The 15,378-nt window shown below is 34.5% G+C and overlaps 1 protein-coding gene and 1 non-coding gene across 2 annotated transcripts in view; both read left to right on the top strand.

Moving 5' to 3' along the window:
* LOC140166976 (uncharacterized) overlaps positions 1-15,378 on the top strand; it is a 142,275-nt gene that overhangs the window by 120,197 nt on the left and 6,700 nt on the right. The window contains 14 exon segments of the mRNA XM_072190459.1: positions 586-719; positions 1,150-1,363; positions 2,065-2,109; positions 4,180-4,418; positions 4,834-5,053; positions 5,781-6,029; positions 6,746-6,880; positions 7,242-7,295; positions 7,628-7,782; positions 9,205-9,291; positions 10,299-10,434; positions 12,171-12,322; positions 12,855-13,065; positions 13,790-13,885. Of these exon segments, the coding sequence (XP_072046560.1) occupies positions 586-719; positions 1,150-1,363; positions 2,065-2,109; positions 4,180-4,418; positions 4,834-5,053; positions 5,781-6,029; positions 6,746-6,880; positions 7,242-7,295; positions 7,628-7,782; positions 9,205-9,291; positions 10,299-10,434; positions 12,171-12,322; positions 12,855-13,065; positions 13,790-13,885 (2,127 nt within the window).
* Positions 11,834-12,025, top strand: LOC140167106 (U2 spliceosomal RNA). Its single transcript, XR_011860965.1, has one exon. It is a non-coding gene; the product is annotated as a U2 spliceosomal RNA (small nuclear RNA).

The raw sequence follows: 15,378 nt of genomic DNA, 5'->3' as shown, positions 1-15,378 counted from the left end.
GCAGTGTTTTTGTGTTTTACACAGGCATATGCCTTGTGTTGCTTCCGGTTTGCTAGTGACGTCACTTTGATTTTAGATTGCATATCCTTGAAACGTCCTTCTCAAAATCACAGCATAATATGCTCATGTTTAATAAAGGTGACACACTCAGAGATGCATATTGACACCACTTTGAAACAATACAAGGTATAGCTAGATTAAAACCAAGTTGAAAAAACATGCATGAGACCATATACAATTAAATAATCTGGGCAAAAACTAATTTCAATGTTCAAGAAAGTTTCATGTAGTTCATACAGTTTTTTAGTTGTGCAAGGAAGTTGTAACATAAAATACAAGGTCTTGTTAAGGATCATTATTTATTGCAAGAATGCTTTATTTTGTTTTAATTGAAAGTCACTGTTATAGAAATTATTGACATTAACAAGATATTAAGCTATTTAGGAATCATTTTAATTCCAAACATAAATAATACCTCTGTAAAACAAAATAGCAAAAAGTTGTCAAGCTGTTTGTCAGGCTTAGTGCTAGAAAGTTGCATGATATGAACCACATAAAATATCGTCACCATTCTTATTTCTCCAGGGTTAAGCCAAGTGACAAATGCCAAGACAAAAACCACAGAGACAACTGTAACAGTCTCTTGGAAGAAACCCAAATGTGAAGTGACAAGATATAAGGTCAGATGTAAAGCTGTAGAAGAAACAGAAGACAAAGAGGTAAATATTTGTTTAATTCACTGATTGCAGAATGTAAGTGTTGGCATCAAGTTAGCCCAAGTTAGCTCAATCAATAAGGCATTCGACTGGTGCGAGAGGTTGAGGGTTCAAATCATGCCGGTGGTTTAGAAGCTCTCAATGGAAATATTGAGTTAGTTTGAAATTTCCCTGGACAAGGAACTTACTGAATTGTCTTGTTGTAACCTGTACGAAACTCTGGGAGCTGATTCTGGCTGCGAAGGTCAATTGTGGTATGTCCAGGGTGTGTGCTTCTAAGCAGCAAGTCCCATTGTTATTGTTAAATGGTTTGTGGGATAATATGGAGCAGTAGTAGTGGTCAGTGGCAACCTGTAAAGTGTGCTGAGGCTTGTAGATCAACATATAGGCATTGTGCCTGTACGTAGCTCACTATATTTGTTTCCTTATCCAGGGAGAGAACCAGAAAGACAAATCTGATGCAGATAAGGATACTGAATCAGACAAACAGAAAGAAGAGAACAAGACAGAAGATGAGAAGGATGTTGACGCCAAGGAAACATCAGTTGAGTTTGATGGTTTGAAGCCTGGCACAGAATACATCATTGATATCATCACTGTTTGGGATGAGATGGAGAGTGACCCTGTTATGTTGAAAGATAAAACAAGTAAGTTCAAAGCATTGTCTTTACAACTGATAAAATATGTGGGTTTCAAAAGCAGTGACGTAGCCAGTGGAGCTAGGGGCCGAGTGTGCACCCTGTCAGACATAAATAAAAAAAGAAAGGAAAAGAAAAGGGAAAAGGAGAAAAAAGGAAAAGAAGGGAAGGGAAAAAGGAAATAAATGATTAAAAGCTATCTGGTGTATTTATCTTCTGTTTTCCCCATTTTACACCAATCATGGGGTAAACGCTTGAAAATGGTCCCATTCAAGTCCTTTTTTGGAAGCAGGCAATCTTTTTTGCTCATTTTTTATAAAAAAAGATACCTGGTATACCCATCATCCAACGATAATCCTGGACCAAAATTATACACATCGTAAAACTTTTCCTTGACCCTCCAACCAGCCACCATCCCTGTTAAAATGTGTCCTTTCTGGTCAGTTGTTACGTTTTAGTTAGCTTTTTAGCTCTGTCTTAATTTACACAGCAATAAAAATGAATTTAGTTATCTCTGTTGTAAAAACAAAATATCAAATAAATCAGGGTATAAAACAGGGTATAAATCACTGCCTAAGTAAAGAAACATGCTTGAATAATAATAATAATAATAATAATGAAGAGAATCTGTTAATACTGTGCCATTTTTGCAACTTATAGATACCCATACTTGTAGAGCTCTAGGTGATTTTCCCTTTTTTTAATTGCAGAATCAAGTGGAGACAGTGCAGCAGATGGAAAGGAAGACAAAGAAAGTAAGTAAACATGTTTGTTAACCCCAGGAGCAATACACTACAGGATTCTCATGAGAGTAGCAGCGCTGCTACTCTCGAGTACCTACGTCGGCCACCAGACCCTTGTGGCCCAGCAAGCCGGCTGCAACTCGCGAATACCTCGTAGCGTAGGTACTCTGAAGGTACTCCGAGTACCGACACTGGTACTCACCTGCCAGGTACTCTGCAGCTGAGTACCGATGTGGGTACTCTGGCAAAAAAAATGAGGCAAGCGGATTGCCATTTCTTATTTATTTCTGTTGCCATATTGATTTATATGATTTATGATTAATATGTTCTTGATTTATGTTTCTTATTTTATTCTTTGGGCATTTATTAAGCGGATAAGTTAAGTAGGCCCATTAGTAAATGAGTGAATAAATAAGTAAATAAACAATACATATGTTAGCAACTGAGTAAATAAATAAGTAAATACCCGTAAGTAAGTAAATAACTAAAGTAGTAAGTAAATAAATAAGGAAATAGGTAAACAGTAAATAAGTTATTAAATAAATAATGTACCCAAAGATGTAAATAAATAAATAAATAAATAAATAAATAAATAAATAAATAAATAAATAAATAAATAAATAAATAAATAAATAAATAAATAAATAAATAAATAAATAAATAAATAAATAAATAAATAAATAAATAAATAAATAAATAAATAAATAAATAAATAAATAAATAAATAAATAAATAAATAAATAAATAAATAAATAAATAAAATAATAAAATAATAAATTAATAAATTAATTAATTAATTAACTAAATACCGGTAAATAAATGAATAAATAAATATCTAAATGAGTAAGTAAATAAATAAGTAAACAACTAAATAAATAAATAATAAATAAATCAGTAAATAACTAAAGCAAATAATGAGTTAATGAATAAAACAACGCATGAACATGTCAATAAGATACATGATGCAAACTTTTCTAAACATTTCTAAAAATAACAAACTTACTAAATAATTAAATAAGATCAAAATTACAAATGAACACAACCAAGCTTAGCAACCAGCCAAGCGAACCCCTAACTAACCAACCAAGTAAACAATCAAACGAACATAAAACAATTTATGCCTATACAAAAATCAAAACACAAGAAAATAAAAAAACGGAAAACAAAAGAAAAACAACGGGATTATAACACTGTCGCCGGCGTGCGGAAAAACTGCATTGTGCAACAAGCAATTACATCCAGATCATAACATATCAGTAATTCTACTTCAACGCCATTCTCATAGTGGAACAAAACGAAAAACAAAAGAAAAACAACGGGATTTAAACACTTTCGCCGGCGTACGGAAAAACTGTATTGTGCAACTCACAATTGCATCCAGATCGTAATCGCCGATCTTCCTTGATAACAAATTAATAATTCCACTTCAACGCGTTCGTGTGCAAGCCTTGTTGAACGCCGTAGTTGATCGCGCAGAATCGGCCGCGTAGTTGCCCACGGGCGGCGCTTTGAAGTCAATGAACTTTATGATCAAAGGATTTTGGAGACGGAGTACCTCGCGGGTGAGTACCTTCACTGCTACTTCGCTGCTAACACATGGGTACACCATGGATGCGGTTACTGTGCAGGTACTTCCGCTGAAGGGTCATCGAAGTACCCCCGACTATGGTGTGCCTATAAGTCACCTACTCGGCACACCGCAGTTGACTCTTAGGTGACGCATGGTGGAGTATCGATGTAAGTACTTTGCTACGGGGGTATCTACAGTATGTTGGCCGACGCTGGTACTTTGGTGTAGTACCAACGTCGGCCACAAAGGGTTTGGGTACTCGGTAGTAGCAGCGGTAGTAGCCATGAAGTACTATTGCAGCAGAGGTACTCCGTCGCCAGGAATCTTGTAGTGTACTGGTAAAAAATTGCATCAGATTTTGAACATCACAGGAGCTTTGAGAAAACTTACAAATGAATGGGGTCTTATTGCTAAGGTGATCTTTGATACTTTTTGAATCACATGTATACTTGTGTTTCCTGCCAGGGGTATTTGTAAATTCTAATCTCCTGATGCTTTTTAAATTTTACCAGCTCGTGAATGGAAATTGTGGGTCACTACTCATGATGACTCTAAACCACCCAACAATTCAGCCGTCCATCTTGTGGTTTATGGTAAAGATGGCAAGTCTGATCCTATCATTCTGACTGATTTAGAAGGAGGGAAGGAAGGAGAGAAAGATAAGAAGAAGAAAAAGAAGAAGGATGATGGAAAGGATAAAGATAAGAAAGAGCACAACTTCTTTGAACCTGGAAAAACTGATGAGTTTGATGTAAGTTATTAAGAAAGGGGACAAATGTTGCAATGGCTTGGTCGTTAATTATAAAATGCTTAATTCCACTGAAATACGTAGCTTTTACACTATCAAAATGTGATAATTGAACTTAATTTTTTGTTAATTACATCCAAAGATTCACATAAATCAGGTGTGCTCAAATTGGTAGCATGTCGAGTCACCTTTACTAGCTTTGAAGTTCAGCGTGTGCTGTGTTGGCTTAGCGTGGTTTCTTGCGTGTGTATATGCGGCACGTTGATTGTACATTTTTATTATGTGCACGCACCAAGTAACACTAAGCTAACACAGAATAGGCTAAACTTCAAAGCTAGTGATGTTGATGTTGTTATTTTTGTACACAATCACGATGATGGTAACTTCATTTTCTCCTCTTTTGTCTTCCATCAAACAGGTTTCTTTCCCTGACATTGGTGATATCAGCAAAATCCGCATCGGTTATGATCATGGTGCATCATGGGAAGGGTGGCATCTCAAGGAAGTCAAGATACAAGACAAGGAGACGGAGAAGGAATATGTGTTCCCATTTGACAGGTGGATGGCACGTGATCAGGATGACTTCGATATCGTCAGAGAACTACCTGCTACTGGTGAAAATGATGAGGCCGTAAATGGTAAATGAGTCAGGCCCATGGTACCATGGATATACAGTCTATGACAACTTTGTGTTGCTTTCTTGTAACAGAATTGAAGAAATTTCTCAAAATTTATGGTTCAGGGTCATAGTTTTTAGTTTATGGTGGGAAAATTTGATTTACAAGTTGGAATTTAATTTCTTTTTACATTGTATATGTCAGATGCTAAATGTAAGATATGTAATTTGTTGCCAAAAGTAAATATGATATACAGCCAAAAAAAGTGTCTTATGCTGGTTTCATACTTTCCTGCCGCTTTGCCATTCTGAAGATGATTTCACTTCACTGCGCAGTCGCACCAAAAACCCTAGCGGTGACCAGCAGCAAGCCGATATATCAATCAGTCCGCCGCTTTGCCGCCGCGGCAGCACCGCTGGCCGTTGAATTCAAGTCAACTCGGAGCGGTGCCGCTCTGATGTATGAGAACAAGCGGTGCTAAGTGGCAAGAGTGGCTTTCAGAGTCATGCCGCTGCTGTTCAGCAGAGAAAAGTACAAGCGGCATGATGAAGCATCATAGCGGCAGAAAGTATGAAATCAGCATTAGAATATTATTATGTCAAAAAACAAGGTAATTCAATGAATAAAGAATTCATTTTGGTTGACTCTGTCATACATGGATCTCTTGTAGTATAAAATGTTATGTTGATTTTTGTCTTAAGGAGCATACAACAAAACTAATTTACTTTTTGTGTCTTTCTACTTTCAGTTGTAGTCTATTATGTAACCGTCCACACTGGTGACCACTGGGCCGCCAATACAGATGCAACTCTCTGGGTCAATCTCCATGGCGATGATGGTGACACAGGCAGGAGGGTCTTGTATCACTCACTGACAGAGGATGATAATGCAAGATTTACCAATGATAGGAAGGATGTATTCAAAGTAGAGGCTGTGCCTGTAGGGCCTAATGGAGAACTAAAGATGGTGGAGATAGGGCATGATGGGATTGGATATGGTAAGTACATCATCTCACCATTTACAAAGAACCCTATTTACCTATACCGTATTTCGCCCTCTTATTTCTGTGCTTATTTCATTGGGCGCTAGAGTTCACTCAAAGCGATGGCGTACACCCATATGCGCTTAAAGATACTGCATAGATGCCTGCACAAAGCAGCTGGCTCAACATGTTGATGTCACTGCGACATTGGGTAGAAAATTGTGTGTACCTTGACAAAAGGGCACAACTGACATATCAATTATTTCAAGGAAATTTTTAATGTCTGTCCTAAGTTTTCATTGATTTGTACATGCACATCAAAATGAAGGGGTTGGATTCAGATTCAGGGTTACGGCTGAAATTGGAATGAAATGTAGGCATGGTATCTCTCATCTTGAGTTGAGAGTAACACCATGTTGGATTTCACAGTGGCAGATTTGAATTGAGTTTGTTTACATGTTGCCTTGCTAGCATGGACAAATTGCCCTTGTGTATGTATGATATACATATACATTGTATATGTCCGGCAAGATTAGGTTAGAGCGCACAATTCTTTTCTCTTTGATTCCTTATTTTGATAGGGGAAAATCCCAAGATTGGAGGCGATTCTCCCTGATGCTGCCACTGTTTAATACTTGTAATACCAAATTCTACCAAAAGACACTTCAAAACAAGCAAACCCTGATTAGATATCTTGGCTACATTTATTTTGATTTTATTCATCTTTACAGGTGCTGGAATCTTTGTACAGAACATCACAGTAAAACTAAGTGAAGATGCTGAAGAAGAGTACTACTTTCAATGCAGTAAATGGTTGGATGATCACATGGATGATGGGAAGACTGAAAGACAACTGGAACTCTTTGGTGAGTAGTACTAAGTAGTAAATAAAACTTGACAATTCTGAGAAAAAAAGTAGTGGGATTATAATAAGACCTAAAGGCAACTTGTAATGGGTTATTTCAGTTGAAATCTATACACCATCTATGAAAGACATGACCTTAATCTCCCACACAAGAGGTGTAGTAGATTTCAAATGGAGCCATCCATTCAAGTATCCCTAGTTGAAAATTTACACTCCCTGTTTGGGAGATTAAGGTCATTTCTTTTTTTTAAACTGACAAAGTAAATGCCTCTGCTAGTTTTTTGACAACATTACAAAATATGTAGATTAATTGTTTTTGTTTTCACATTATAATCTAATTTAATTTTGATCCTTTTTTTCAGGTGTTCGACCAGTTGCAAAAGAGGAAGATGAAAGTAAAGAAAGTCCTAAATCAGGTAAATAATGTGGAATATGATACTTCAGAATATTAAAAAAAGATAAGAAAATTAATTGCAAATTCAAGAATAGGTTACAATGGCCAGGATTTCTTGTATAATTTTTGGTTTGATTTTTTTTGTGTTTTCGTTGTTTCACTTGTGAGACACATGTTTTCATCAAATCAAAGTTTGTAAAGAGAGAACATAAAATTCTATGTTTAGGTGTGCATGTATTGTGTGATTACAGCCTCCGTAAAGTCAGATCACATAGCCTACCTCCAGCCCTTGTGAACTAAGAAAACCCATTTGAAGAATTTTTTGTTCAACAAGAGAAAATGTTATATTTTCAGAAGGAAATTACAAAGTGTACATCAAGACGAGTGATATTGAAGATGCTGGTAGTGTTGCCAAGGCAACAATCACAATTTATGGAAGTAGCGGTAGTACTGAACCTAAAGCACTGGAATGTGATGGGTTTGAAAAGAATACAGAAAAAGAATTTGAGGTAGGTAGCCATATTTATAAATATATCTACAGGTAATAGGGTAAAGGTCATGTCAGAGCAATGGTCACAGTCAATGTGCTCTTTTCCTTTGCTTTGGCATTTCGATCATACTCCATTAATAACTTGCTGTGGGAGTTTGCCACTCCTCCCACACAATGAGTGTTTTACCTTCCCAGCACTATAAATGGTGAGGGGGATGATAGAGGTATGCAATCTAATGTTCAGATTTCGGTAGGCCTATATTTTTAGAGAATAGATTGGTATGGCTGTATATTTTACCTTCATGCAAATTAATCGCTAAGTTTTAGGTAAAAATAAGCTATGTTTTTGTTATGCCAAAAATGCGTATAGAGGTTGTAATATGGGTGGTAGTGAAGAAATTCCAACCAAAAGGCCATTTATTCCACATAGGAATAAAGACACTTGAGTTTCTCTATTTTTAAGAAACTATAGAAAGCTATCGTAGGACATGTTTCGATTAATGGTGATCAAGATTTAGCTGATCGTTTTATTAATCTCATCAGCTACATTTTGCTCAGCTTAATTTTAAGATCACTTGGTATTTTGGTACATTTGTTCACAGTAGAAAAATAAATCTGCATAGCTATATAACTTGGGTCTAAAATGTCTAACTTTTTGACATTGGCAATTTGGTCCATTTTTATTGACAGAATTTTTTCCTAAAAATGGAACATACAATGTCTTTTATGGCTTGATGTAGGCCTATGTTAACTAATAGTGACAGAAATCATGTTCTACTATGAAAATTAAAGCATGAGTGGTTTTGATTTGATTGAAATTGATGTCTTTTTTATTAGAAAAGAGTAGGCTTATGAGTGGTATGTTCGAAATTTAATCACAAGGTGAAAGATGGATTGTTCCATTATTAATCAGAGAAATGGAGTAATACATCTTTCACTGAGTGATTATATTTTGACCATTATACAGATTTAAGAATGTTAATATTTGTTTTATATCACTCATACAAGTTTTTACTTAAAAATACTATTTAAGGTAGGAATTACCATTTTTCACCAACATAGCTCCATGTTTTGCAGTGATATAGACTACTTTATATTTTGGAGTTTATGGCACAGGAGAGGTTGATGGTAAAATTCAAAGTCAAAGCCATTACTGATGTAATAAGTATGTTTAACATAACGTAACAATTAAAATTTATACAGTGCCTAACCTGTAAGATCTAGGCACTTAACAAACTAGAAAATCCCAACTTAAATTTACTGGAAAACATCTTGAGACTGCACATGCTGAATAGACAAGCAAAAAATGTGGACATGTTTCACTGTGACCTCAATTAAACATGTATTGTTCCCCAGAATATTTTGTGAATATGTCCAAAATCTAAGAATTTCCATCTTCTCATAACTTAGCAGCATTATCAATGTTTTGTTTTTCTTTCAGCTTGCAATACCAGACATAGAAGAAATAAAAGGAGCTAGATTAGAGCATGACGACTCTGGGGACAGTGCTAATTGGCATGTGGAAAGTGTGAGTTTCGTTTACTAAATATTAATAATTTGAACAAAAATTAAATGACTTCTGAGTGCACATTGAAATTGGATAATGACATCACTCTCCTCTTTAAACTGATGCTGAACAGTATTGTAGATGATTGGGGTTGCCAAAAAGTTTATTAGAGAAAAAGGATCATCTCCAGATCTTTTTGTGGTACTGAAGGGATGTATTTTCACATTTGAAAACAAAAGGTGTCCTTGTTTTCCTCAAGCACCATTAGAAAAGACCAAAAACTTAATTTTACATTGAAGAAAGAAAGCAAAAAAAAAGCACATCCCTCTCGTATCATATGAAAATCATCCTGACAAGAACCTAATAAATGAAATGTTCCAATTTTCAAGCATAGAGCTGTTGGAAGATCACATCAAACTTATCAACCCAAAGATCAACGGTGTCCAATAAAATGAATAAGGTCATTTTCAACATTTCAGGAATACATTTCTGGCAGGGAGGGAGATGGTCACGAGCTGAAAAACAACATTTAATTATCTGATGTGTAATTCTACCTAGGGCAAAAGAACTAAATTTGTTTGATCTTTCCATCAACTATCAATTTTTGGTTGATCATTATTATTTTATACCAATTAAGTGACTATTGTTAATTGTGATAACATTGAATCTCTGTATGTAATAATATATCGACCATACATTGTACCGTTCATTCTGATTTGTTAGTTGAGAGTTTGTTAATTACAAGCATAAATTCCGCATTGACAAACTATTGGCAACATATTTTATTAAGATTTCAGATGCAAAATGTGTTGTATTCAATGGTTGCCTTTTGTTAGTAGCTGTTAGTTCTCTAATATTTGGAAAATTGTTTGTTATGACAATCCTTCGTATCAAATTATCACTATCAATTAAAAATTTTTTTAAAAGGCATGCAGCGGCGCTGTATACTCGCTTTGTTTCCCAAGGAACTCTTGATTTATTTGATATTGGAGGGAGAAAGTCAATATTTTCATGTTGTTCACTTTCAGGTACGACTTGTTGATCAGCATTCAAAAGAAGAACTCAATTTCATATTCAATACCTGGTTAGCTAGTGACAAGGGTGAAAAATTCAGTACCTCTAAAGAAGTTTCTCTCCTCAAAGCAGGCAAAGATCCTTCTCCAAGTAAGTTATTTTATCACTTTTTATCCATCATATCAATAAACTGCTGCAGCTCTTTTTTCATTATGTGTTTATTTGGGTTTTTTTCAGTATTTGTTTGTTTTGTTTATTCTTTCACCATATACCCATGCATCTTGATTTTAACCTCTAAATATGTCACACCTAAAAATTGCAGAAAAAAAGTCACTAATTTGTACCTTTATGGACAAAAATATTAACCTATGTCCACATGGGGTCGTCAGCAGAAATAGTTCCTATAAACATTGAACTAACAGTACACCTCAGCTATTTGGTACTTCTCAATATGATGGTAGTAGAAAGAAAAGAGCAAATGTTCATCATATTTTAATGTTGTCAATTTGACTACATGTAGGTAGAGTAAAAAAAACATCTCTTAGCACACACTTGATTGTGCAATGAGTATGTGTGACATATTTTAAATCAAGATGCATTATGGGTAATTTGAATTCATCTATTATTCATTTGTTCCTTTCTTCATGCACTCAGTTTCTTGGAGCTACCTAAATCATCATTATATTGATTATAATTGATTGTTTCTTTTCTTCTTTTCTTTTCTTTTCTTTTCTTTTCTTTTCTTTTCTTTTCTTTTCTTTTCTTTTCTTTTCTTTTCTTTTTCTTTTCTTTTCTCATTTTTCTTTTTTCTTTTTTCTTTTCTTTTCTATCTTTTTTTACAATTGATGATTATTTATATTTATTTGTTTTATTTATAGTTTTTCATTTATTTACTTATTTATTTATTAATGTTTACAATCATATAAGACAATATGAATTTAATTGAATATTTATTTAATAAGAATGAAAAGAGCACTTTCTTATGAAAGTGCATGAATTTACAGGTATCAGCCAAATAAATTAAAAATATTATTTTGATTGTCAACAACATTAACAACATCGATAATAACAGTTAAAAATAAAACTCTGCCAAGTTCTAGCCAGACGATTCTATTTTTGGCTTGTATTATTCGGTATTATTTACATAGCACTGTATTATTTACAGAGTTCAGTTTGAGGTTATCCACATGCGATTACATTCACTAGCTCCGCCTACTTAATGAATATTAATATAAAGCAGCCACATGCGATTTCAGGCACTAACTCCGCCTACTTAATGAATATTAATATAAAGCAGCCACAGTGTAGTATAGTTACAGGAAGTGTGTGTTTTCTAAGTGTATGTACTAGTTTTATGACGTTTTCTATCATTTTATGTAATAAAATGCATGAACAATGTTCAGTATATTCCAAGATATGATAAATAATGCTGTGACCTTAATTTTTGTTCATAATGGGCTAAAACACTTAGCAGCATTGTATATGTAGTTTGACACCGTGGACTTTATATTTTTGTTTGTATATGGTACCATAAATGCCATTTATTTGCATCGCTTCTCGGCCTTTTGGCTAAGATCATGTGTAGTATCTGTTCTTTTCAGCTTAATATCTGAAACGTCCCTCATTGAGGGACTTGTATATTAAACTGATTTTTGAACTTGGGCCATGGAATAGGAGCTTGCTCCGTCCTGGCCACGGGTTGGCCCGGTATTGCACTACCTCCGGGATCGGCCCACTCCCCACCAGGGGAAATAAACAATACAAAAGTAGAATTCTCTCCCTAAAAAGTGTTGTTGTTGTTTCAATATGTAAAAGTGTCGCTTACAGACCAACTTAAGTAAACAAACAGCAAGATGTTTATTTTTTCCTTCTTCTTTTTTTTGTAGCTATGAAATACACAATACAAACCACCACCTCTGACACAGATGTAGGTGCTGCTGCTAAAGATGTGTATGTAAGACTGTATGGAACGGATGGAGATACTGGGAAAAGACTTTTGGAGAAATCTGACCAGGAGAAGAAATTTCAGAAAGGACAGGTGAGGAAAAAAGGGGGAAAAGAATAAAAACAAATCAAGTTAAGTTTCTTTTAAACTGTCATGTATTTTATAAAATTGCTTGTGCATTCCAGTTGTTTAGATGAAAATCCAGAAAAAGTTATATTTTCATGCACAAACTGTTTTAGAAAAAATATGTAAATGAATAACATATTGTTTGTATTTAACTCCCTGGGGCGTTGCATTTTTCCAAAAGTAGGCATTTATTAGAAGAGTATTTTCAGTGAAAAAGCTTCAAAATCAGCGGTGAACTTAGGCAGAATTGCTCACTTCAGGGTTCAAATTCAAGATGGCAGCACACATGGAACCGCATGGAACATGATATTTTCACAGTAAATACAATGAAATAACATCTGTAAGTGCATCATTAAATGAGAATCTGAGGAAATTTGTAAAATTCTATGATAATGTACTTTGAAAGAGCATATTTGTAAAGTTATCAGGATTTTAATACTTCAGATTTCAAATCTTTTTGAAGATGCCTTTAAGTAAGTAAGTTCTTGTTCCTACGCAGGTGGACACGTTCAGTTTTGATGCACTCTCAATTGGTCAAGTAAAGAGGGTGCAATTCGGCATCTATGCTGATGACCTTTCCAAAGCGTGGTTCTTGGATAAGCTTATTGTCAGGGAAGGAGTGAGACCAAGAAGAGAATTAGTGTTTACTGATGGTGAAGAAAGCCTACATGAAGGAGAAGGTTATATGGGGAAGCTACTGGATCATGCAGGTATGGATTGGGGTGGGGAAAATTCATTGAAATTAAATCTTTAGTTGAGGTGTTGCATTTGCCTGAACCATGCTTTCAAATTATATGTTAAAGCATTAAGACAACATAATATGAGATTGTCTATGAGTTTGAGGATAATGGTATGCAAATAATTTCTTCTTTCCTTTGAGTAGGCCAAGGAAGAAGGCATTTTTTTTCTCAATCACTAGGATTTGAACCTAGGACCCCTAGGTATCTAGACCAGTGCTTTTACCAGCTGAGCTATTAAGGAAGCTAATGGCATCAAAGCACTACATAGGCCCAAGGTTCCAAATCATATTAAACAGTATGAGGTTATTTAACACAAGAATTATTACTTTATTTGTAAAATAACTGTTCTTCTCCAAGCTTCACCAAGAGATTCAAGACCATGAAGAGATTCATGAACAGGGAATATTTCACTCTTTCTTTCAACCAGAAACCATTTAAATTCACACACAAGAAGGATAAGCAAGACATAACTTTTGTTTTTTGGTACAACATGTCTTTTCAAATAAAAATAAGTGTGTGGAAATGAAAAAGTTTGCAAAAATGAGAAATTTAAATAAGGTGGTCAGTAAAGCCAGGGTGCCTTTTGGGCATCAAGTTTTTGTCTCAAAATCTCTATCTGTATTTCTTGGTCAAATCGAGGGGTTTAACATGGAAGTTAAAATTAGTTTTATTATCATTCCTTACATTTTTTTAGTTGAGCAAAACATTGAGAAGGACAACAAAGAGTCAGAGGAAGAAGATGATGGAGAGTCAGGGTCAAAGGGCAAATGGACTGCATGGGTCACAACAGGTAAGAAAATTATTAGCTGTCTGTCAAACTGATTCTGATTAATTATGAGCTTTTCTTTGTGTGTGTTTGTATGTGGGGGATTGAGTGTCGGGATGTAGGGGAGGGGTGATTTATGTGCCTGTGTGTTTCTGTAAATATATATGTATGGATTTGTGTTTGGTTGGGTGGGAGATGATATGTGTTTTAGATTTTTTGTCAAATTCAACATTACAATACTTTTTTTGTTTTATTGTTTAATTTTTTACTATAAATCATTTTTGTGCCTTCTCTGGATCATACAAAAAGATATAGAGGAGACTATTTTACAATTTCATCAATTTTATAATTATCAGTATTATATGATAAATATTGATTTTTAATGGTTGCACTTTCACTATGATATAACATAAAGACTTCAAAGTTCCTATAGAATATATACAGAATTCTTGCTTTTGATGCATGAGGTCCCGGGTTCAATAGAGAATAGAGATAGAAAAGTAAGTCTTGAAGTTAATTGGCAACAGCTGTAGATTAAATTCAGACTTCCACTCTCCCCATGGTGCATTTAGAATTGGGTATATGAACCATGAGAGAAGTCTGTCTTTTTGAGGGGATGTTAAGGGATCTAAAATGGCGTTTATTGCGTTTCGACAGTATTTTTGTGGGACATGAGAGCACCTCAGACCTATCGAATTGCATTCTGAATACTGAAGCATGTCTTTCTGATATCAAATAATTTTCATTTTTGAAAATCACAATATAATACAAATTTTATGACAAATTATAAAAATGTGATATTTTTCAAATTTTTGATATATAACAGTTCTCGAAGTAAATTATATAAATCTAATGTTATATTTTAAAGTGTATGTAGCAGGGAGGAAAAGTTCGACGGTCAATTGAAAATTTTGACCTTTCATATTGAAGATATGGATTTTTTTCCCAAAAAGACCTAATTTTTTTGGTGTTTTGGGAAAAAATCCATATCTTCAATAATGAAGGTCAAAATTTTCAATTGATCGTCGGCTTTTCATCCCACCTACATACACTTTAAGTATAAATCATCAGATTTATAAAGTTTACTTCAAGTACTGTTAAATATCAAAAATATCAATTTTAATGATTTGCCATAAAATGTGTATTAAATTGCTAATTTCAAAAAATCAAAATTATTTGATATCAGAATGACATTCTTCGTATTCAGAATGCAATTCAATATGTCTGATGTGCTCTGATGTCCCAAACTAAATACTGTCCAAACGTTCATACCCCAGCCCGTATTAAAGTTGTCAGTCCATGTTGAAGAAAGCCATACCTGTAGCTTGCAGTCAATGTCAAGAAGAGTAGGTTGTTAACCCGGACTGTCTCAAGCCTCCCTGTTGTTCTAATAGACGACAATATGGGAATAAGCTTCATAAGAGGCTTTCTTGGGATATTCGGGGTTGTCAAAGTGATCAAATCAAATGTCATCAGTAAATTTTTTTCAGTAAATGTTTCTATGCTTGTGAATAAGT

This window comes from Amphiura filiformis, chromosome 12 (genome assembly GCF_039555335.1).
Source record: "Amphiura filiformis chromosome 12, Afil_fr2py, whole genome shotgun sequence".
Lineage (NCBI taxonomy): Eukaryota > Metazoa > Echinodermata > Ophiuroidea > Amphilepidida > Amphiuridae > Amphiura > Amphiura filiformis.
The sequence above is the reverse complement of the archived record's forward strand: the minus strand, read 5'-3'. Positions and strand labels throughout refer to the sequence as shown.